The sequence below is a fragment of the Mustela putorius genome, unplaced genomic scaffold (genome assembly GCF_011764305.1).
Source record: "Mustela putorius furo isolate JIRA1106 unplaced genomic scaffold, ASM1176430v1.1 tig00000721_pilon_pilon_pilon, whole genome shotgun sequence".
NCBI lineage: Eukaryota > Metazoa > Chordata > Mammalia > Carnivora > Mustelidae > Mustela > Mustela putorius.
The window spans coordinates 5,399,205-5,424,491 of NW_025421456.1; the positions used below are offsets into that span (position 1 = coordinate 5,399,205).

General features: G+C 38.2%; 1 protein-coding gene across 1 annotated transcript in view; it reads left to right on the forward strand.

Moving 5' to 3' along the window:
• The first annotated feature begins 17,626 nt into the window (after positions 1-17,626).
• Positions 17,627-25,287, forward strand: part of FAT4 (FAT atypical cadherin 4) — a 179,044-nt gene continuing 171,383 nt past the window's right edge. The window contains exons 1-2 of the mRNA XM_004747947.3: positions 17,627-17,712; positions 17,901-23,084. Coding sequence (XP_004748004.2) covers positions 17,913-23,084 — 5,172 coding nt within the window. The 5' untranslated portion in view covers positions 17,627-17,712; positions 17,901-17,912. The remainder of the gene's footprint in view (positions 17,713-17,900; positions 23,085-25,287) is intronic.

Consider the following 25,287-nt stretch of genomic DNA (forward strand, 5'->3'; position numbering starts at 1 on the left):
ATCGCAGCTTTGTCACACCCTAAACTAAGCTGTGCCCAGAATCCTGACCCAGAGAAACTGTGAGACAATAAATGTGTGTTGCGGGAAGCCACTAAGTTTGAGTACTATCATTAAACAGCAGCAGATAAATAATACACTGAGTTTCACAATGTTCTTTTTTAAAGACTGAATATAACTTCTGTGGATGATTTTATTCATTTGCTCTAAATGAACACTCTTGTCAAATTTTGTCATATGAATGGGAATAATAACTAACATTTATTGAACTCTTCCTAGGTACCAGCATGCACTATCCACGTTATGGGTATTCTGTCCTGTTCTGTTTTCCAGCATGGAAGATCTATCTCTCCATCATCATCTATTAAATCAACCAATCAATCTGAAAATCACAGTGTACCTCCAATACAGATAGAAAAGAAAACACTTAATTCTAAGAAATATCTGGTGTACTGTAAGGATTAGAATTCACTGAACACAAAACTAATAATACAGAATTATTGAAAACAAACAAAAGTATCCATAAACTCTGGCAAAATTATGAAAGACATAAACAAATTGAATCAGCATGACACTTAGATCTTCTCATTAATCCTTCTTAATAACATCAGTTTAACATCTTGAGTTATGAAATTATATAATAAGAATAATCATCATAAAGGGATAAAAAACAGATTTACCATTTGCAAACTTTAGTCTCCAAGAAGGCAATAATCCAACCACCAAGAGGAAAAGATGAACTACAAGTTATCAAAGCAAAGATATTTATTTCAAAATGTAGTGTTCTTTTAAGAAAATGCTTTAAAAAAGAAACAAATAACATGTCACAGACCTACTGGGGATCAGAAAGAGTTTGGACCATACCCTTAACATGCTTGATACAAACTTATTACTACCAATCTCCTGACTAAAAAGCAACAAAACAGTTTCATAAAATATTGATCAAATTTAATATATAGATTATAAAAAGAACCTGGTGATATAATCATAGAGTAGTAGTATTTTGGTTATATTCCGTGACATATTTGCTTTTACCGAAAGTATTAGCATATTACTATGTGATTTTACTTACCTATAAATATTTCAATATATTATTTTATTTTTCTCATTTTGCTCCAAGTTTATGGAAATTTACTATAAATTTAAAAAATCTATGTATGTACATATGTTACTGTTTTTAAATTAATAGAACTGTTTCCTTTCCATAAAAATTAGAATTATATTTTCAACTTTTCCCTAATATAGGTAAGATTAATCACCTAGAACTTTTTCTAATTAAACTGAGGTATATCTCACGCTCTGGCAGATGGTAACTTATAGTAACCACATGAGCTGATTTCTCTCATTTTACAAATGAAGAAGTCAGCTGTGGAATATTCAAACGACTTACACTTGACCCAGTAGAGAGTAGGAAGCAGAGTCAGGATTAGATCCAATGATTGTGAGATTCTTAAAATTCAACTTTATTTAAGTGCAAAAGTTAAGAGTCTTGACTATAATAGTATCTCATTTGTGTTTGTCTATATTATTTTGGCTTAACATTATTTTATAAATATTAAACTGTCACTTTTTATTTGTTTGTTTCTCCAGAAATATTTCTTTAGTATAACCACATGTAAATATTACAACTGAGAAGTAATTTATTTCCAAGGCCTTGTTTGTTTACTTTGTGCTTACAGTTTTCTTGCCTCTTGTTATGAGTTCATGGGCAGAGTGGAAAGGAAGGGGTTAATATGTTCTACCACTCCAAAATTACTATCCACAACCAAAATCATAGTTTAGTTTCTTCTCAAAACACATGTTTGCCATTTTTAATCACAGACTCAGTGATTAAGAATGGAATGAAAAAGAGACATGACTAAGGAGCAATTCAAATAAACAAAGAATTAAGATGTTGTGATACGTTTATAAAGACCAGAGACATCTGGAATATTCCAACTAAATAGTACAGATAATGCACTCTTTCTTTTAATAAGGGCTTTGAGTCCTATAAAATATCAAATTGCTTAAGTATTCTTGAATTATTTTTCCTTTGTCTTCTAGTGTATTCCAAGTTCCAAGTTTTTTCTTTCTTCCAATGAGTATTGTGTTCACTACTTCTGATTCATGAGACTTGAACCTTCTTTATTAAAGAGAGTCTATATTGTGTTCAAACAATATCATATAAATCAAGTCTTGAATTAGATATGCTTGTTCTGTAGAACGATTCACTTAGACTACTCTATTCAAAAGGAAGATATGAGATGTAAAATAGGGTAGACATTCCAATACCCTAGAATTTCTCTTTCACTTGAAAGAGAAATGAAAGTGGAATAGTTTTTATCACCTGTGATAGACTCAGTCAAGATCCAAGTACAGGAACTCTGAGGCAGTTTAGCTGTTTTAGTAAAGATATTTAGGGAATGCGTGACTTCCGAATTATTGTGATGGTGATAGAAACAGAAATGTCCCACTGTGGGCACTGTGACTTCTGCCACACCAATCAAAAGGTAGAAAAACAGGGGGCCACGTGGAATAATTAACTCCCAACAAAAAACCAAAGTAAATGTGATCCAGAGGTTTGGAATTAGCTGCAGCTACAAATGATATAATTGTTGCTTCTCAATACACACAAATTAGACCCTGGCACACCAGTGTGGACATGCTTCCATGGTTGTGTTGGCTAACAGATTCCATGTGCATGCATTTAAATAGAGGAGCACTGTGTGAAGAACCATGGATGAGAGAGGGTCTGAAAAAGGGCCACTAGAAATGCATACTAAAGGTAGGCTGGAAGGTTTGAATGGAAAATGAATGTCAAGCTATAATACCCATGCTAGCGTTTTGGTATTTTTGTACAGTTTAATATCATCTTCTGAGCACCTTAGATTTATCTGTGAGGACCAACATTTACCACATTTTAGAAAACAATGTTTTAGACTGTAGCATTAAAACAATTTATTGTTGCTTTTTAAAAATTTTATTTTAAATTTTAGGCATCCTTTGTGGGCTGAAATGTTATAGGCGTTTGTTGGAAACTACCTGAATTCCAGGCATCATCCTAGAGAAAACAAAATTATTTATTTTCCCTGCCCTGCCACTCGATACAACATAATAAAGACAAAAAAGTAAAAGGAAGAACAGAAAGAGGAAACTAGAATTAAAGATTTTTGAGCATTTATTTAGTCTCTGCATAAGGGAAAGAATTATAAATTTTAAAAAGGTAAATGTTTATAAAGGAAAACAAACAGATTTAACAACAATAGCAGCAACAACAACAACAAAAAATTTGAGACCCCCACTGATTAGGGCAACAACATGAATGATTTCATTAAAAAGGGAAAATAAATAGCTAATATATAAAAATAGAATAGAAATACATGTTGAAGGAAACCACACCTTTTTACCTCTTAAATGGATCAGGATTTAAGAAGTTATATTCAAATAAACTTGTTATTTGCTTTTGCTGGGAGAATTCTGATATACTGTGGTTTTGATTATAAATTGGCATATAATTTTTGGAAAGTAACTTGGAAATAAGTATTAGGGGTCATTAAAAGTTCAGATTCTTGGGACGCCTGGGTGGTTTGTTAGTTAAGCATTGTATTCTTGGTTTCAGCTCAGGTTGTGATCTCAGGGTCTTGAGATCCAGCCCAGGACTGGGCTCTGTCCTCAGGCAGGAATTTCCTTAGGATTCTCTCTCTCCCTCTCCCTCTGCCCCTCCTCCCTATGTGCATGCGTGTGTGCTGTTTCTCTCTAAAATAAGTAAATCTTTTTTTAAAAAGTTCAGATTCCTTTTTTTTATAATTTGACTCATCGTGATAGAAATTGTATATCTGTTTTCTCATTTTTGTATCTTGTCTAGCTTTTAAAGTACCTGACATACAGTTATTTCTCAATACATTTTGTTGGATGAATGAATGATGATTTATCAAAGCATAAATTTCAATAACAATATAACCTAAAAATTTCTGATTGTCAACATTAAAGGAAAAGATTAATATTTGGCCTATTCATATGGCAAAATATTATCCAGCCAATAAAATAATATGCATATAAAATTATTATAATGCCAAGGGAATTCTCGTTAAACAATAATACAAAATAAAGTAGTCTTACAGTAATCTATATTTCATTATCTCAAATAAATTTAAAATAGAAAATTGATAACATTTTAGCTGTAGGCCAAGGTTACTTGTGTTCTTAGAATCAGCTCTTCTGGAGGGAATCTCCTAATTCTCCACCTCCCTGCTCATGATGGAAATTACAGTTCAAGTTGCTTAGTATTTTCAAAATTTTGCCTTCACTAAAAGTCTAGTAAACCTAGATTGATTATCATATTATTCTGCTCAACATTTCTTTGACAAGACAAATATATATAAATTACCTACAAATCAAAGATATCCATTGTTTTTATTCTATTGTTCATTGTTTTTATTCTATCATGAAATTCAATGTCAGATTCATTTTAATATTAAGGCAGTTTTTTACTATTTCCCATATTAATATATTTTTATTTTGAGATAAATTGGTAGTTTTACCTGTAAAGACAAAATATGACCAACACTTGACATATTACGTATTTCAACAAAAGAGTAGATTGTCACAAGCAGTTGTTGGACTGAACAGTTTCTCCAAATTATGGTATGTAATTACTAGTTTGTGGCAAATGCCACAATATTGAGAAACCTAGTCTCACATTTAGTATAAGCAATTTCCATTCCAGCGGGTTTGCTCACATACTCACATGTACTATATTATGAAGGATTTTAAAGCTAACCCTTCATTTTGCTTCTCCCATAAGTGTGATGTTAAAAAATATGATTTTAGTTTCCATCATGTAGTTTCAGATTTATTTACATACACTGGTGGTTCCACATAATCTTTGGAAATTGAACACTGGCCAGAATTTTAAAAAATGAGCAAACATACATATTATATAATTGTGTGTGTGTGTGTGTGTGTGTATGCATGTGTGTGTAAAACACAGAGATATAGATAATGGAAAAAGAAAGCTAAGTACCAAATAATATAGGCCAAAAAATTTTATGAAAGACTAGACAGGATAAGTATTTAGAAAAAAATAATTTTTGTCTCTACACTATGTTGACTTGAGGCAATTACTGCCTGCTTCTTACAGAAATTGGCAGCAACAGCCTAGACATCCATGTCCTCATGAAATAAGTACAGACTGACTAGTTGCCTTTAGGCACTGAATATCCCACTCTATTATCTAAAAATCCCTAGTGCTGTGGGCTACAATTTAGGGAGATTGTTACTTCCCAATCATACTACACCTCACAGTTTAAAATTCAAGACTACAGAGGGTCAGAAGGTAAAAAGAAAAAAAGCGCAATTGATGTAAAACAGATATCAAAATTTTGAATCATATTCAAAATATTGACTTTATACATGTACACACATATATATGTTAAACAAAAGATTACAGTTGGGAACAATTAGTAACAGTCATCTGGTGGAGTTTTCAGTACAAATCTTTTCTCTCATGCTCTAAAACAGTGGCCAGCAAATGTCAGCCTGCAGGCCAAATTGGGCCTACACCTTGTTTTTGTAAATAAAGTTTTATTGGAACATAGCCATACCCAATAATTTCTATATTATCTATAGCTGCTCTCATATTACAAAGGCAAGGTTAATAAGTAGTGTGACAGAAATTGTCTGGCTCTCAAAACCTAAAATATTTACTATCTTGCCTTTTATAGAAAACTTTTGCTAATCCCTAAACTCACAGACTGAAGCCTGGCTTTTGATTTTTTCTCAGCAAACATTACATGTTACACACACAGCCAACACCTACCAGAGCAAGAGCTCACAAACCAAAATAACTAAACACATGAGAAAAAGCAGTATCTCAGAGAAAGTCAGACTGGACAAGACAGACCATAAGAAGGAGAATTTTGATAGACAGAATAAGAATAAAGTTAGTACATTAAAAATAAAAAGATAATTGATGGATATTGTCAATACCAAACAAGAATTAGAATTATTTTAAAATGAAATAGACAAGGGGCCCTGGGTGGCTCAGTTGGTTAAGTGACCAACTTCTGATCTCAGCTCAGGTCTTGATCTCAGGGTTGTGAGTTCAAGACCTCTGTTGGACTCCAGACTGTGCATGGAACCTACTTAATAAAAAATAAATAAAAATAAGTAAATAAGTAAGTAAGTAAATAAATAAATAAAATGAAGTAGATGATATTAGTTATAAAAATAGAGTTGATATAAAGAGAACTGAAAGTTAAATAGTGGTAGATTAGATGGCAATATTTGAGTAGTGAAATAGTGAGTTGGAACATCAGATTGAGGAATTTTCCCAGAAGGCAGCAAGAAAAGTTAAAACTGGCTTATGGATAAGCACCAAGAAATAAGATTTTTCCAAAGGAGGAAAAAACGGAAAATGAAAAACATTCCAAGAGATAAAGGGGTTTGAGGGCATCTGGACAGCTCAGTCAACTAAACATCTCACTCTTAAGTTCAGCTCAGGTCTTGATCTCAGGGTCTTCAGTTTAAGCCCTACATTGGGCTCCATGCTGGGTGTGGAGCCTACTAAAAACAAACAAACCAACAAACAAAAAACAAGGAAAAAAAGGTTTTTTGTTTTTGTTTTTATTCTATAATATGCCAGGTTATTATTTACTACTAAAATTATTTTTTAAATTATTAAAATAATAGTATAAATTAATGACAATATTGAAAGTAATTAATAATTATTGAAATAATAAATTATTAAAATAAATAATATGTATTTATTATATAATAGGTATCTAGATAACTAGATACCTATACCTAGTCACCCCACCTTCTCCAAAACACTGAAAATAAAGATGCCTTGGAACTGACTGGAACAGGCAATGGAGAAAGAAACAGCCATAACAGTTGAAGTGACAGGCAGCTCTTAAAATCACATGGTAGCTTAGGGAAAAAACAAAACAAGCAAGCAAACAAACAAAAAAGAACAACAAAATTTAAGTTATGAAGTAACTGTATGTATTTGTTCCAAGATTCACTTTTTACTGTTAGTGGGAGGGCAATCCCATTTTAACATTTAGCAGTTAGGATGTATATTATATTTGCTAAAGGCCCAGAATCACTTGTGACTTAATTATCATCAACTGTATAAGAACATCAAATGTGCAGTGTCGGCATGTTAGGGAAAAAAAAAATCAAAGACAAAATAATGGAGCATTTTTTCAATAACTACTCACTTTGAGCTGATTTTCAATGTGAAAAAAATCTTAAGTACATTTTGTCTGGTTTATCTTGCTTATAACTTTCTTTTGATACATATAAAAGATTGACATAACAACAATCTAAATTAGTTTAAAAGATGTCTTTAAACAAAACCCAGTTATGGGAAAGCATTTTTTGACAGCATTACTTAGTGATTTATAAAATACTACTGCTTTTTATTGCTTTTATTGTTTTATTTTTATTTTTTTTAACTTTAGCTTCAAGGAAAACAGTAGTGGTTGAAGACTAATAGTAACCCACATGTAACAAACAGAAGTATAATCAGATCTTTGTTATATAAGCACATCTATCTTAAGCCTCAAGAACATCACATATAATTTGTCAATCATAATGAACAGTTAAGACCCAAACTTAACTAGTTAAATAAAGAAACAATTTACTATGAGCAAAAACTAGCAATAACAATGGAAAGCAGAAACAGATGATCACATATATCTGATATTGAAATTGACACATATTTAAAACAGTATCAAAACTATGTTTAATATATTCAAATAAATAGAAAACAAGCTTGCAAATATCTGTGGGATAATTGAACTACAAAACACAACAGGATTTTAAGGTGTAAGAATTCAGTAATTAAACTGAAAAACAAATGGATGAGTTTGGAAGTAGGTTAGACACAGGTGAGAAGAGAATTGGCAAATTGGAATACAAGTCAAAAAAAATCACTCAGAATTAAGCATAGAGAAAATGAAAAAGAAAAACATTAACCTGATATAAGACATAAAAGATATCATGAGAATTACTAATATATGTCTAAGTAGAGTTACAGAAGGAAGAACAAGGAGAAATAAACCCAGAGTAATATCTGAAAATATAATGGCTGAACATTTTCCAGAAATAATGAAAGAAAGATCTGTATCATGTAGACTTCAATTTCCAAGCAGCATTACAAACCACTTTATATCTATATATACCAAAATAAAAGTGCAAAATACCAAAAATAGGGAGGCATTTTAACAGTTGTAAGTAAAAAATATCTCTTGAACAAGAGATAAAAAGAAATCGAAACAAATTGACAGCAAAAATAAAAGTCAAACTTCTGTATAAATGAACTGTGTTTATAAATATGAATAATGATAATTTTGAGAAAAGAAGATTCCTGTGAATTGAGTTACCAATATATGGTCTTAGAAATACTCTTAATTTATTTTCTTTCCTTTTCTTTCCTTTTTGTTTTTTTTTTTTGTATTTTCACTAGAATGTCATATGACAAAAAAAAAAAAAACAAAAAAACTTTGTCTAAATGACTTTAAAATAATTTTGAATTTTGAATTTTATTCTTAAAGAAAAAAGTCTTCCAAGAACAGGGGCACTATAAAGTATTGTACCAGCAGCTTCTATTTTAAAGGAAATTCAAAAAGATATATTTAAAACAGAATGCAAATGGCCCAGGATAGAATGCTTGTGTTAGAAGACAGATTGAAAAGAAAGAAATGCATAAGATACATTATGGTCTTTTTAAAAACAAAATTCCTGTGAAAGGTTAAAATAAAATGAAGAATTGAAAAGCAGTATCAAATTAAGATGTAAATTGGAAAGTAAATGAATGTGTATAAAATATATTGTTCAAGAAGAAGCCTCTTTTTTCCTTAAGGTATTGAATTATTATAAAATTTGAGAAAATTTATTTTATAATTTCTATAGGTAAAACAAAAATAGACAAAATAGAACATATATCAACCATTGTAGTAGAGGAAAGTGAAAGAAATGTCTAATTAATAAAAAGCAGGTAAGAAACAAGAAATAAGCAAAAACATAAAACGAGAGAAAAAATAACAAAATTAGATAAGAGATAGAAATATAAGAGTAATTATATTAAATGTAAATAGATAAAATGCTCCAGTAAAAGACAATAATAATTATAATGTTGATTAAAAAATGAAAATAATTTCAAAAATAATGTTGTACCAAAAGACTTGTTTAAAACATTAGGGTACAAGAAAAGAAAATTAAAAAAAAAAAAACATTAGGATACAAACAATAGTTGGTGAAAGGATAGAAAAAAATTTTCCATGATGATACTAAACAATACCAGTTACCTGTTCATATATTAGACAAAAGTAGACTTTTAAGAAAGTACATTATTTGGAATAAAGAATCACATTTGAATTGGAAAACGTTTAAGTCACGAAAAATACATAAAGATTTTATACATAATATACATATATAATGTCTTAAAATGCAGAACAAGAATAGCTGTATAGCCATAAGGAGATTAAATTTTTGATCAAAAAATACAGATTTAACATTCCTCTTTTAGTAACAACACATCAGTAATGATATACAAGCTTTGAATAGCATAACTAATAAGCAACTTAATGGTTGTGGATGGAACATTGCACCTAAAAACTGCGGAACACACGTTCTTTTTGGAGTGTTACCAGTTTATTTGAAGTCTTGAGACAGGATGAGATCATCAAGGCACTGAGAGCTTAGAAAAGAGAAGGGAACAACTTGTCTGTTCACCTCTGGGGTGCTAATACTAAAACATCTGAGACTGAGAACTAGTGGTCCATCAAGCAGGATGGTGTCCTGAAAGGCAAATGAGTAAAGTTAATCACGGAGGAATAAGTGCTCATCAACTGCCACCCTGGTAGGAAAAAATTCAGTAGGGAGCTTGGGTGGCTCAGTCAGTTAAGTGTCTGTCTTTGGCTCAGGTCATGAGCCCAGGATCCTAGGATCAAACCCCTCCTTGGACTCCCTGCTCAGGGGGACCCTGCTTCTCCCTCTACCTCTGATCCTCCCCCTCCCACTTGTGTTCACTCTCTCTCTCTCTCTCAAATAAATGAATAAAATCTTTAAAAAATAGCAAAAGTTAAATATAAAAAGATAATCTTAAAGACATCAGGAGAAAAACAAATAGTCATATACGAGAGAAACTCTATGACTGTCAGGTGATTCTTTACCAGAAACATTACAGGCAAGAAGAAAGTGGCAGGGAATGCCTGAGTGGGTCAGTTGGTTAAGTGTCTGACTGTTTGTCTCAGCTCAGGGCTTGATCCCAGGGTTCTGTGATCTCAGGGTTGGGTGTTCAAGCCCCATGTTGGGTGTGGATCTTACTTAAACAAAACAAAAAAAGCCGGGAGTGGCAGGATATATTCAAAGTGCTGAAAAAGAAAAAAAAAATTACAACCAAGAATAATTTACTTGGCAAGATTATCATTCAAAAGTGAAGGAGAGATAAAGAGTTTCCTAGAAAACCAAACCTAAGGGAGTTTAACAGAACTAAACCAGCCTTATAAGAAATGTTAAAGGATCTTTTTTAAGCAGAAAAAAAGGGGGGGTCCATAACTAAACATAGGAAAATAATATGAAAGAAAAAAATCTCACTAGTTAAGCAAGTCTATAGTAAAGGCAAAGAATCAGCTGCTAAAAAAGAAAGAAAGAAAGAAAAGAAAAAAGTAAAAAAAAATTTCAATAGATTGCTTTAAGTAGGTTAAGAAAATATGAAAGGATGAAAATATGAGGATGAAAATTCAAGATTTCTTTTTATTACAGAGTATTGATTTTGAATATAACACATTGAACAAATGATACAAAGAGATATAGATTCTATGTACCAAGTAAGGTGGTGAAAAGTAGCAGTGCTTGCTGAAGGAGAGAGCTCTTAATTAGTTCTCACATATTTGGAAACATAAGTATATATTAATATATAATCTTGTCCTACAGAGGAAACTATAAAATACCAAATATTTAAAGGTGAATTATAATGAAATCACTACACACAATATTTTATAATTTTATCTGTGTGTGTGTGGAGTAAGACTAATTTAGTGCTTTGAGGGAACTTTATAGCTTTAAATATATTTATCAGGAATTTAAAAATCTAACATACTGAATTAAACATTTAGTGCAAAAAATTGGAAAGCAACATAACCAAATAAAGAAATAAAAATGAGAGATAATACAGGTAGGGACAAAAATCTTGTCTACTTGTGTCAATGTTATCAAGAATTGGTTTATAAGTACCAGTATTAAAACCATCCCAAACCATTGCTAAATTCACAGTTGTAACCGTACATCTGAAATTCAGCCTATATGTGAAAACTATGGTCTAGTAACTTCAACTCCACAGCTAAAAGTTAACCAGTCTCAAACTTCTCCTGTTTCTCAAAGTTTGTCATTTCTGATGGCCATGCTTTTCCAAACCTCAGATCAGTTCTCTTCTTTGTTCAGAAATACTGTGTCCTACAAATGCAGCTCTCTCTTGTTCAGCAAGTAACCAGCTATATATTTTGGATATGGAGTAGAAGCTTCTTCTTTGACATTATGTATCCCAAAGATATTTATTTCCATATGGGGGCAATTACAAGGGTATTCCTTGCAGACTAATTTGTGATGTCAAGGAGTTGGAAGCAAACTGGATGCCTACAATTGTGTAAGTAGATACAGGTTAAGGTAATGGATGCATTCCTAATAGTAAAAGGCGAAAGTCAGAAACAACAGTTTAAATGTACATGTACAATAACAACACATAGAAATCTTTAGAACATAGTGTTTGGCAAAAAGGATAAGAAATAGGATAAGACACATATAAAATATAATGCAAGTCACATACAAAATACAGGACAATTATATAATACATATTTTTTGAAAATATGGAAACAAAAAGATATACTTTCCCCTCATTACATTATTTGCTTCTGGGAGTCCTGTTATGAGAGTGAGAGTAAGGTAGAATAGAGTAAAATAAAGTAAGCCACGTCGAGTTAAAAGTAAAGGGAGAAAAACAAGAGGGAGATGAAGGGAGAGGAGAGGAGAGGAGAAAAGAAAGCCTACGGGAGAAAAAGGAAGGGAGGGGAGGAAGGAGAAGGGAAGAGAAAAGAGTGGAAGGGAGAGGAGCAGAAGCAAGAGAGGGAAAGAAAAGGGAAGAGAACAGCAGGGGGAGAAGGACCAGGAAGAGAGGGGAGAGGGGAAGGAAAAGGAATAGAAGAGAAGGGGAAAGAGAGAAGAAAGGGGGGAAGTAGGAAGGAGAATACTTTTCCGGACAGTGTTGCTACTGTGTTATAATTTTAAATTTTTTAATTTATTGAAAGAGAGAGAGAGATCACAAGTAGGCAGAGAGGCAGGCAGAGGGAGAAAGGGAAGCAGGCTCCCTGCTGAGCAGAGAGCCTGATGTGGGGCTTGATGCCAGGACCCTGGGATCATGACCTGAGCCGAAGGCAGAGGCTTAATTCACTGAGCCACCTAGGCTCCCCAATTGTAATAATATGACTAACCTAAGCTTTTTTAGTTGAAGTCCAAAACGTGAAAGAAAATGTGTGCAGATCAGAGTAACAAATTACTATAAAACTATTAGTTTTAATATATGTTCTAAGACTCAAATAAGCTGCATTCTTTAGCTTCTTTCATGCCTGGACAAAAAATATAATTCCCCATAGAGTCTATTAAAATTGATCAATATTTTCTCTCTTAAAAGCATCTATTTTCAGCGACCCTATGACCCAGTGATTCCGCTACTGAGTGTATACCTTAAAGATACAAATGTGGTGCTCTGAGGGGCACATGCACCCAAATGTTTATAGCAGCAATGTTTACAAGAGCCAAACTCTGGAAAGAACCTAGATGTCCATCAACAGATGAGTGGATAAAGAAGATGTGGTATATATATTCAATGGAATACTATGCAGCCATCAAAAGAAATGAAATCTTGCCATTTGCGACGAGGTGGATGGAACTAGAGGGTATTATGCTTAGCAAAATAAGTCAGTCAGAGAAAGACAACTATCATATGATCTCCCTGATATGAGGAAGTGGAGATGCAATGTGGGGGGTTGAGGGGTAGGAAAAGAAAAAATGAAAGAAGATGGGATAGGGAGGGAGACAAACCATCAAAGACTCAATCTCACAAAACAGGCTGAGGGTTGCTGGGGGGAGAGGGGTTGAGAGAGGGTGGTGGAGTTGGGGACATTGGGGAGGGTATGTGCTGTGGTGAGTGCTGTGAAATGTGTAAACCTGGTGATTAACAGATCTGTACCTCTGGGGATAAAAATATATTATATGTTTATAAAAAATTAAAAAAATTAATGAAAAAACATCTATTTTCATGTTTCTTGAAAGCTTTCACTAAGTAATTCTTTTCTTAAAATAAATGAACTTTTGGTGGAAAAGCCAAGATAAACTAAAATTTATTTTTTCATACATACACTCTCTATGTGTCTTTCTTTTCTTTTATTTAACTTTTTTTGCGGGACATCTTTACTTTTCATCATGCACTATATTGTAATTTTTGAAACCCAAGAGAATAAAATAAAATAAAGCTTTTATCCCTTGTCTTTCAGTATAACCTTTTTTCTATATTGTATTTTAAGTTATGTATACTTATGTAAACATAGACTGTAATTTTATGGATAGGTGTTATCTGTAAATGAATGTGTTACTTTAAAGTAATTATCATGGAAAACTTCCAGTTATTCAAATCACAATACCATAGTCTGAATTATTTTTGATAATCCTCTTTCATAATTGTTCAAAAAGTTATTTTATAATACTGAATATATACACATTTACAGAAATATTACTTAATTGTGCCATATCTCATTTTTTAAAATTAAAAACAATATATAATCCACAAAATGAACACCCCCCATTCCACAAAATGACAGATTTTAACCTGTTCTCCCAAATTAAATCCACTTATAAATGACTAAATTTAAAACTATGGAGACTAAATATGAATATTACTCCACAGGTTCTACAAACAAACAAACAAACAAACAAAACAAAACAAAAGTACCTGTTCTCTTACAACAGTATCTAAATGTTTTCTTCTTTTCTATCTGAGTGATTGAATTGTGGTGCATAAGCAACAAAAATAAACACACAAAAAAATCCAAATATTCTTTTAAAATCATGTATCATAGCCATAGCTTGATCCCACAAAGAAAAAAGAAGCAAACAATAAAATAGACTCTTAAATGTAGAGAACAAACTGATGGTTACTAGAGGGTCGCTTGGTGGGGGTAGGGGGTGAGTGAAAAAGTTTTAGGGACTAAGAGTAAACTTACCATAATGAGCACAGAGTAATGTACAGACTTGTTGAATAATTATATAATACACCTGAAATTGATATAATACTGTATGTCAATTATACTTGAATTTTTAAATTCAAGGGAAGAAAAAACTTTTAGTTCTGCTTCAATTAATCTACAAATCTTTGTTGGCTTAATTACTGCAGAAAAGTAGTATTTAGATTGTAATATGTTGGCAAAGATATGGGTTTGAGAAAAGACTTAAAAATGTCTCTCTTTTAAAAGAAAAGCTTCCAATATTTTAAAAAAGGTTTTAAGTCCTAAAAATACAAAAATGTTGAAATTTATCTTTCTTGTCAGAAATGTTGTAATTTAACTTTCTTGTCTGTTTCCAATTCACTCATTATACATGCTACATATGTCATTATATATGGTAGTGGAATATGCAAAAGTGAATTTTTTTTTTTTTTTTTTTTTTTTTTAGTGCTCTACCCTAAACAAAGGAATTGGTGAAGACATTTATAGTCTTCAGATTCCCATGTATCAATCTCCAATTACAGGCTGTCTACATCAGAGGACTTGAATTTGCTGTCTGCTTTATTGCTCTTAAACTTTTTTTTTTTTTACCTTTATAAGGAAAGGCACTAGGAGATTCCTAAAGATCCTTTTTTCTTTGCCACTATCCCTAGGCAAGAAGGAGGAATTAGCCTTGTAACCAGATCTTTTTAGTCTCTGTATTTAATTTTAAGCAAGAAACCAGACGCCTAAAGGTGTAAGGCTGATAGAGAACAGCAGAGGGCAGTATTTACTCATAGCTGAATCATGTCAGGTCTCAAAAAGTTAAATTTGGTAGGGTCACTGTGGCAGAAATGTATGACATATGCCCTATATTTGCATTCCTTGGCTTAAATTTGTATTTTCTGAATGGTTTTCTTTAAAGGGGAAATAATACTCACCTGATACCCAGTAACTTTTTTTTCTTTAGTGAAGCAATGTATGCCACCACAAAAATTAGGTACAGTAAATAACAGAATTAACGTGAGTGCAGTACGTGGCATGTGGACATTTAAAATTTTTTAATTTCGTTTTATTTATTTCTATTTTTATCATATCTCTCCTTTCCCCAGACCAGAGAGAGAGAGAGAGAGAGAGAGAAAGGGAATGGAAGAAAAAAAAAAAGAAAAAGAAAAAAGAAAGAAAGAGGAAAAAAAACACAACTTCATCAGGATTCCTTTGGCTGCAATATGTCAAGGGGGAAGTACTCCAACAGAGATCAAAATTCCAAACTTTGCGACAGGAAAAGTTCTCCATCTTTCCAAAGGCCTATCATTGTTATTGTTGAAACTGTAAGGTTAGCTACTGGCACCTGGGATCCATTTGGGAAGGGTAACAAAACAAACACCGAGTTCCTTTGGCTTTTCCTATAGGAAGTCCAAAGCGGGATTGGTACTGAGGCCTTGGTGCCCCTAGTCACCTGGAAGGGCGGGGCAGAGGCAAATGGGTGCAAGTTCAGAGTCTGGCTCGCTCTGGGCTTCAAGGAACTCCTTCTGTAGACAGAGGAGGAACGAGGGCGATTCCGTTTGGATTCTGTCGGGTCGCACTGTACCGCAGCTCTCTCCCTCTCCTCCCATCGAAAGAGAGGAGGCAGGAAATGGTTAAAGCAAATCTGCACTGTGCATTCCCAGACAGGCTTTGCTTAATCCTTCCTCCCCGCTCTAACAGACCCGCACCCCCCGCCTTTCTTTTATTTCTCTCGACCCCCTTACCCCTGCGTTATTACTAGCATAACAACCTAACGGTCTTCCTTCAGACCCCGCCACTAAAGTTATTTATCTGCAAACCTGACCCCACCCCCATCTATCCTGTGGCAGCTTTTTGCTGTTATTGCTCTGACGCCGGCCAAGCTTTGACCAAAAAGAAAAAAAAAAAAAGAAGAAGAAGAAGAAAGAAAGGAAAAAAAAAAAAATCATCCCCCTTCTCAGCGCCTCCGACTCGCCGGGCTCCCACACCCGACCGCCTCCAGTCCTCCGGGAGGCTGGAGTGATTAGCATCCCGAGAAGCCAGTCGGAGGCCCAAAGCGCCCGAGAGCGCTCGCGGTAGGAGCGCCGGGCGGGCCTGCTTCAGCTCCGGCCCAATCGGGCTGGGGAGAGGGAGGGGCAGTAGGTGACAGGACCGGGAGCTAGGGGGAGTCGGGGCGAACTAAAGTGCGGGGATCAATGAGCGGCGAGCAAAGTTTCTGAGTCCTGCTCCAGCTCGCGGTCTTCCCTCCCCCTCTGTTTGTGTTTCAGCGACGGCCGCTGTGTGTGCGTGCGTGCGTGTGTGTGTGAGTGTGTGTGTGTGCGCAGCGGGGAAGGGGCGGGGAGTGTGAGGGACCCGCCGGAGGCTGAGAGCGGCTCGCGGAGCTCCGGCTCCACAGCGGTCCAACCTTCATCCCGGGCAGGCGAGAAGGAGAGCGCTGACAGGCGCCGTCCGGAGCTGCCGCGGGCGCCGCCACAGCCCCGCGCCGACTTCCCCCGCCTCCACCGCCAACGGTGAAGGAGAAAGGGGGGAGCAACCGCCCCCCGCCCCCAACCAAAAGGCTTGTGGATTACAAAGTGAAACTGACACGGGACAATAAAGGCAAAGATAACGGGGGCAGGGGCGAGGCGCGCTGGAGTGGGCTTCTGCCGGGGGCCGCCGGAGAACGATCCCCCTGGCATGGTGAGGGGAGGGGACTCGGGCACCGCACGCCGTTCCTGCGCGACCCCTGCGAGGCCGAGAAGAAAGGGGGCCGGACCTGCACTCGATTTGGATGTACAAATAATGAGACTGCAGGCACCTCGGCAGAGGTAAAACACCAAAACCCAAACAAAAATGCTGAAGAGCCCTGGATGGTGCCTGCGCGCGACCACCAGCTCGAAGCCGCAGCAGGGGCGGCGGCGGCGGCGGCTGGAGGAGAAGGGACGAAGCTGAGCGCTCCTGGGTACCGGAGCCCTAGCTCCAACGCGAGCGCCTGGAACGCAATCGCTAGCGGCCAGCGCGCAGACGCCGGCGGCCGGGCCTCAGCGGCCACTTCTGCAGCCCTGTCGAAGGGGCCTCGCAGCCTTGTTAGTGAGGAGTGAGGACTCGAGGAGAACCCTGGTCTCCAGCTTTTGGGAAAGGAATTCTATAATCTCCCGGGTCCCCACCGCCCCCTCCCCCGTGCGCAATTGTTCTTGCCACACATCTCTGCCGAGGTTCGTTCTTCCCTCTTCTGTTCCTTCGCGGTGGGTAAGTTCTAAAGTTTCCGGAGACAATTGTTTGCAATGATTCCTCATATACCTTAAATACAGGCAACCGCTCCCAATCCACACCCACCCAGGCGAGAACGCTCAGACTCTGGATTCAAAAAAATCAAAGTGAAGGGGGGAAAATGTAGGAGGTTGGAGAAACTTTTCTGGGAATTCATCAGCGCACAGGAGTGTCCCGCGGAATTCCTTGCGGCTTTTCGCCCGGGCATCTCTCTCGTACTGTAAGTCCAAATGGCTATCTGGAGCCTTTCTCTGACGCGATTTGCTTCTGCTGGGCTGGAGGTTCTTTGAAATAGCAGAGCTCTGAGAGCCGTCGGCTGCATTTTTTTTTTTTTTTTGCTAGGGCTACTTAATCCCTGCTGTTACTCTTTTTGCTTCACTCTTCCTTCTTTTTATCACACCGTTCCAGGGAGCCAGGACCATGGACTTAGCAGACAGGGCGCCTGGACGCCCATGGCTCCAGTTGCCCCCTCTATCAGTATTTCAGCTCCTCCGAGTCTTTTGGCTGCTATCACAGCTCCCCGGGCCGGCTCAGGTCAGCGGGGCCGAGCAGCGCCAGGTGTTCCAAGTGCTGGAGGAGCAACCTCCCGGCACGCTGGTGGGCACCATCCAGACGCGCCCCGGCTTCACCTACCGGCTCAGCGAAAGCCACGCCCTGTTTGCCATAAACAGCAGCACCGGGGCCCTCTACACCACCGCCACCATCGACCGCGAGAGCTTGCCCAGCGATGTGATCAACCTGGTGGTCCTTTCCAGCTCTCCCACCTACCCCACCGAAGTGCGAGTGCTTGTGCGGGACCTCAATGACAACGCCCCCGTCTTCCCCGATCCCTCCATCGTGGTCACTTTCAAGGAGGACAGTAGCAGCGGGCGCCAAGTCATCTTGGATACGGCCACCGACTCGGACATCGGCTCCAATGGTGTGGACCATCGCTCTTACCGCATCATCCAGGGTAACGAGGCGGGTCGCTTCCGCCTGGATATCACCCTAAACCCGAGCGGCGAGGGTGCGTTTCTGCATCTGGTGTCCAAGGGCGGGCTGGACCGCGAGGTCACACCGCAGTACCAACTATTGGTGGAAGTGGAGGACAAGGGTGAGCCGAAGCGGCGGGGCTACCTGCAGGTAAACGTGACTGTGCAAGACATAAATGACAACCCCCCAGTTTTTGGCAGTTCCCACTACCAGGCGGGGGTGCCTGAGGACGCAGCGGTGGGCTCCAGCGTCCTCCAGGTGGCGGCGGCGGACGCGGACGAGGGCACCAATGCGGACATCCGCTATAGACTGCAGGACGAGGGGACTCCCTTCCAAATGGACCCAGAAACGGGGCTTATCACCGTGCGGGAGCCCCTGGACTTCGAGGCCAGGCGTCAGTACTCGCTTACCGTGCAGGCTATGGACCGAGGCGTGCCTTCTCTCACTGGGCGTGCCGAGGCGCTCATTCAGCTTCTGGATGTCAACGACAATGACCCCGTGGTGAAATTCCGCTACTTCCCGGCCACCTCGCGCTATGCCTCTGTAGATGAGAACGCTCAAGTGGGCACTGTGGTGGCTCTGCTCACTGTGACGGACGCAGACTCACCCGCGGCCAACGGGAATATTTCTGTGCAGATTCTAGGAGGCAATGAGCAGCGCCACTTTGAGGTGCAGAGCAGCAAAGTGCCGAACCTGAGCCTCATCAAAGTGGCCAGCGCCCTAGACCGGGAGCGCATCCCTTCTTACAACCTCACAGTTTCGGTCTCTGATAACTACGGGGCGCCCCCTGGCGCAGCGGTCCAGGCGCGTTCTTCTGTGGCAAGCCTGGTGATTTTCGTAAATGACATCAATGACCACCCTCCTGTCTTTGCACAGCAAGTGTACAGAGTGAACCTGAGCGAGGAGGCACCCCCGGGAAGCTATGTGAGTGGAGTGTCTGCCACTGATGGCGACTCTGGTCTCAATGCTAATCTGCGTTACAGCATCGTCTCTGGCAATGGACTAGGTTGGTTCCACATCAGTGAACATAGCGGCCTGGTGACCACTGGAATTGCCGGGGGCTTGGACCGTGAACTGGCTTCTCAGATAGTATTGAACATCAGTGCTCGGGACCAGGGGGTTCACCCCAAGTTTTCCTATGCCCAGCTTGTAGTAACTCTCCTGGATGTGAATGATGAAAAGCCAGTATTTAGCCAGCCAGAAGGGTATAATGTGTCTGTGGTTGAGAATGCCCCAACAGGGACAGAACTACTGGTGCTTAGGGCAACTGATAGAGACCTGGGTGACAATGGGACAGTGCGCTTCTCCCTGCAAGAGGCCGAGACTGACCAGAGATCCTTCCGGCTGGATCCTGTGTCTGGAAGGTTGAGTACTATTGCCTCCTTGGACAGAGAGGAGCAAGCTTTCCATTCCCTGTTGGTTCTGGCCACAGATCTGGGCTCCCCTCCCCAGTCATCAATGGTTCGCATAAATGTGAGTCTCCTGGATGTGAATGACAACAGTCCTGTGTTTTACCCAATCCAATATTTTGCTCATATTCAGGAGAATGAGCCTGGAGGAAGTTACATCACGACAGTATCTGCCACTGACCCAGACTTGGGTCTCAATGGAACTATCAAATACAGTATATCCGCTGGGGACAGGTCTCGGTTTCAAGTCAATGCTCAAAGTGGGGTTATTTCTACCAGAATGGCCCTAGACAGAGAAGAAAAAACAGCCTACCAGTTGCAAATAGTGGCTACTGATGGTGGCAATTTACAGTCTCCCAACCAGGCAATAGTAACCATCACTGTACTGGACACTCAAGACAACCCACCTGTATTCAGCCAGGCTGCCTACAGCTTTGTGGTCTTTGAGAATGTGGCTCTGGGATATCATGTGGGTAGTGTGTCTGCATCCACCATGGATCTCAATTCCAACATCAGTTATCTCATTACTACTGGGGACCAGAAAGGTATGTTTGCTATCAACCAGGTCACTGGGCATCTTACCACAGCGAGTGTGATTGACAGAGAAGAGCAATCCTTTTATCAGCTGAAAGTAGTGGCCAGTGGGGGCACAGTGACTGGAGACACTATGGTTAACATAACTGTTAAGGATTTGAATGACAACTCTCCCCATTTCCTTCAGGCTGTAGAGAGCGTAAACGTGGTGGAGAATTGGCAGGCTGGTCACAGCATTTTCCAAGCCAAAGCTGTGGACCCTGATGAAGGTGTCAATGGCATGGTACTCTATAGCCTGAAGCAAAATCCCAAGAACCTGTTTATTATCGATGAAAAGAATGGTAATATTAGTTTGCTAGGACCCCTGGATGTTCATGCTGGTTCCTACCAAATAGAGATCTTGGCATCTGATATGGGTGTCCCACAGCTCTCCTCTAGTTTCATCTTAACAGTTTATGTCCATGATGTAAATGACAACCCACCAGTGTTTGATCAACTTTCTTATGAGGTCACCCTTTCCGAGTCAGAACCCGTGAATTCTCGATTCTTTAAAGTGCAAGCTTTTGATAAGGATTCAGGAGCAAATGGTGAAATTGCATACAGCATTGCTGAAGGAAATACAGGGGATGCTTTTGGCATATTCCCAGATGGTCAATTGTATATAAAAAGTGAACTGGACCGTGAACTTCAAGACAGATATGTTTTACTGGTTGTTGCTTCTGACAGAGCAGTGGAACCCCTTAGTGCTACTGTGAATGTTACTGTAATTTTAGAAGATGTAAATGATAACAGGCCTCTTTTTAACAGTACCAATTACACGTTTTATTTTGAAGAAGAGCAGAAAGCTGGGTCATTGGTGGGCAAAGTAAATGCTATAGATAAAGACTTTGGGCCAAATGGAGAAGTAAGGTATTCCTTTGAAATGGTGCAGCCAGATTTTGAGTTGCATGCTGTTAGTGGGGAAATTACAAATACTCGTCAGTTTGACAGGGAGTCTCTTATGAGACAGAGAGGGACTGCAGTGTTTAGCTTTACAGTCATTGCAACAGATCAGGGGCTCCCTCAGCCTCTCAAGGATCAGGCCACAGTGCATGTTTACATGAAGGACATAAATGATAATGCTCCCAAATTTTTAAAAGACTTTTACCAAGCCACCATATCAGAGTCAGCAGCCAACCTGACACAAGTTTTAAGAGTATCTGCCTCAGATGTCGATGAAGGTAATAATGGACTTATTCATTACTCTGTAATGAAAGGAAATGAAGAAAGACAGTTTGGTATAGACAGTACCTCTGGTCAGGTGACTCTAGTGGGCAAATTAGACTATGAAGCAACACCTGCCTATTCCCTTGTAATTCAAGCAGTGGATTCAGGTGCAGTCTCCCTCAACTCCACCTGTACCTTAAATATTGATATTTTAGATGAAAATGACAATACCCCTTCTTTCCCTAAATCAACACTGTTTGTTGATGTTTTGGAAAACATGAGAATTGGTGAACTTGTGTCCTCTGTTACTGCAACCGATTCAGATTCAGGTGACAATGCTGATTTACATTATAGTATCACTGGAACTAATAACCATGGAACTTTTAGCATCAGCCCAAACACTGGGAGTATTTTCCTTGCCAAAAAGTTGGACTTTGAGACACAGTCTTTGTACAAATTAAATATAACAGCAAAAGACCAAGGAAGGCCTCCTCGTTCATCTACAATGTCAGTGGTTATACATGTGAGGGACTTTAATGACAATCCTCCTAGCTTTCCTCCTGGGGATATTTTCAAGTCCATTGTCGAGAACATTCCCATTGGAACGTCTGTCATTTCAGTGACTGCACATGACCCTGATGCAGACATTAATGGGCAACTCTCCTATACAATCATTCAACAGATGCCCAGGGGCAACCACTTTGGCATAGATGAAGTCAAAGGCACTATATATACTAATGCTGAAATAGATCGGGAATTTGCCAATCTCTTTGAGTTAACCGTAAAAGCCAATGATCAAGCTGTGCCTATAGAAACGAGACGCTATGCTTTGAAAAATGTGACCATCTTGGTCACAGACCTCAATGACAACGTTCCAATGTTTATATCACAAAATGCCCTTGCTGCAGACCCTTCAGCTGTGATTGGTTCTGTTCTGACAACGATAATGGCTGCAGACCCAGACGAAGGGGCAAACGGAGAAGTGGAGTATGAGATCATCAATGGGGACACAGACACCTTCATTGTGGATCGTTATAGTGGAGACCTGAGAGTGGCTTCAGCACTGGTGCCTTCTCAGCTGATCTATAACCTCATAGTTTCAGCAACAGACCTTGGCCCTGAAAGGAGGAAATCAACCACTGAATTGACCATCATTCTTCAGGGCCTTGATGGACCTGTTTTTACTCAACCCAAATATATAACTATTTTGAAGGAAGGTGAACCCATTGGTACCAACGTAATATCCATAGAAGCAGCTAGCCCTAGAGGATCAGAAGCCCCAGTGGAGTATTATATTGTTTCAGTTCGTTGTGAAGAAAAAACAGTTGGACGCCTCTTTACTATTGGACGACAGACTGGCATAATTCAGACTGCAGCCATTCTGGACCGGGAGCAAGGAGCATGTCTTTACCTCGTGGATGTTTATGCCATAGAAAAATCAACCGCTTTTCCCAGAACCCAGAGAGCAGAGGTAATGATTTTGTAGTCATTTATGAATTATTTGTTGATGTGCCTTTTAGAAAGATTGTTCTCTCATATTTACTTTCTATAATGATTTACCTTCATTGTTTCTATTACTGACAGGGCCATATAAAATGTTCTGTCACAAAGAGAACAGGAATCACATAAAATTGAGCTTTCATCCTGGTCGAAACCAAACAACAAACAGCTTATATGCTTTACCTCCTAGTAATCATATGTATAAGGCCAGGGAGAAATGTAGCCATTTCAGAAGTGGAAAAAAAAAAAAAAAAAGAACGCTGAATCAGTGCACTAACTAGACACCTCTCAGTAAGGAACTCTGCTAGAGAATGGGCAATATCAGACTAAATTTCTGTTCCAAAACCAAAAACTCTGGTAGAAATCAGCATTAGAGCAAAGCTTTCTGGGAGGAGTGGCAACACAGTACCGACTGGCAGTTTACATCAGGATAGTATTAACTTTCACATCCTCAGCAGTCTTGGCAGTTTCTTTATAGACAGTGACTAATTTTAATGTGCTGAGCCAAGTTTGGGGAGATTCCTGATTTCATCTGCTTTCACATTTGAGGCACCATCTTCTGACTTAGGGTAATCCTTTCTCTTCCCTCTTGAAGGAAAGCATGTAATGTGCTATGAATTATCAGAGATTAGAGGGTGCTTCTTGATACAAATCTGTGTTCAGTGCTGTGGTACAGGCACATGTTGCTCTGTCTGCTGATGGGTTAGAGATTAGGGTTTCTAGCATATGCCTAAAACATTCCAAGCCTGGCCTTCCCTGGGCTGTACTTTAGGCTACTACCTCTGTGTTGCATTTTCATTGAACTGCTTCCAGTGTTGTTTTGATAATCAACTAGAAATCACACAGCTAGACTCTGGAAAGCTCTTGTTCTCTGTTTTCTGAGTTCCTTTCTCCCGCCTCCTCCCCTCAAAGACATTCTAGTGTCACTCAGCCAAAAACACAAAATATCAAATGTCATTTGGGATACTTGGCAGTAACCCAGACACAATATACTAGTGAGATTGAGGCTTACGTATTTGTTTTCTTGCTTTCTTTATTTTGGGTGGGGGGGGGCGGTGGAAGGTGAGCAGTTTTCTTCATTTAAAATATTCACTTATTATTATTATTACCCTTTTGAATCCTTGTGATTTTTTTTTCATAATAGCTAGCTGTATCTATTCTTCAGATAGAGCAGCATATTCATGGCCTAGAGGATATTAGAGATATAATTAGAGATATAATTCTTAATAGAGATACAATTCTTAGCGATATAATGCTAACTGGAATTCAGTTTTATCTTATATACATAGCCCTGAAGGGACTTGTAACCCAAATGTCCTCTTTTCCTAATTAGAATTTTAAAGATCTTAACATGGGTCTTACATGTAGAGCTATTTGGTTTAACTTAGGCCATGATTTACATACATTTTTATATTGATATCTGGTTGTCCCTTATGTTAACTGACCCCCTATTTCTACCTTCCTTCTCTGGGAATATTTATTAGATAAAGAGATTTAATTAGTTAGAAAATTGAAATATTTATTAAAGATAGGCAACTAAGTCTTTCTAGACTTTAGATGAATTTGCTAAACAGTGAAACAAATTATGTTATTGGTTGTTGCTTGGTTCAGTGCATTATATTTTATTAGAACAACATGGAGAATGAGAATAAATGCCCATTGGTATCATTAAATTTCTTTTGCCTTGCTATTTAATCATTAAATATGCAAAGATTAGTTTGGCTTAAATTTATTAAATAGTGCTGGCTCTGCAATAGGCATGAGGATCAAAAAGTAATAATTGTAAGTCATTTTGCTGGTCATAGGGGATAGTATTCCTGTTACCTTTTAAATATCAAATAACATCAATATAAAAAATTGTTCATATTTACTACACCCTATTTATTTAAAAATCTGGGGATAATTAATTATGGTGATTTTTTGTTAAGGAAAAAAAAAAAAACTGCCAGGGTATATTCTGTGAACTAAAGTGCTGAAATTGTAAACCAAGTTTGAGTTTCCAAGCTCCAACCACTCCTATAATTAAAAGCAAATGTGTTTCTCCAAAGAATATTGAAAGCAGTGGTTGGGAGCTAGAATTTCATATTATTATTGGTTGTATCTTTCAAGTATATACAATAAAGTTCTTTTTTTCTTTCTGCTCAAACAATTAATTTACTGTGATTGTGCAAAAA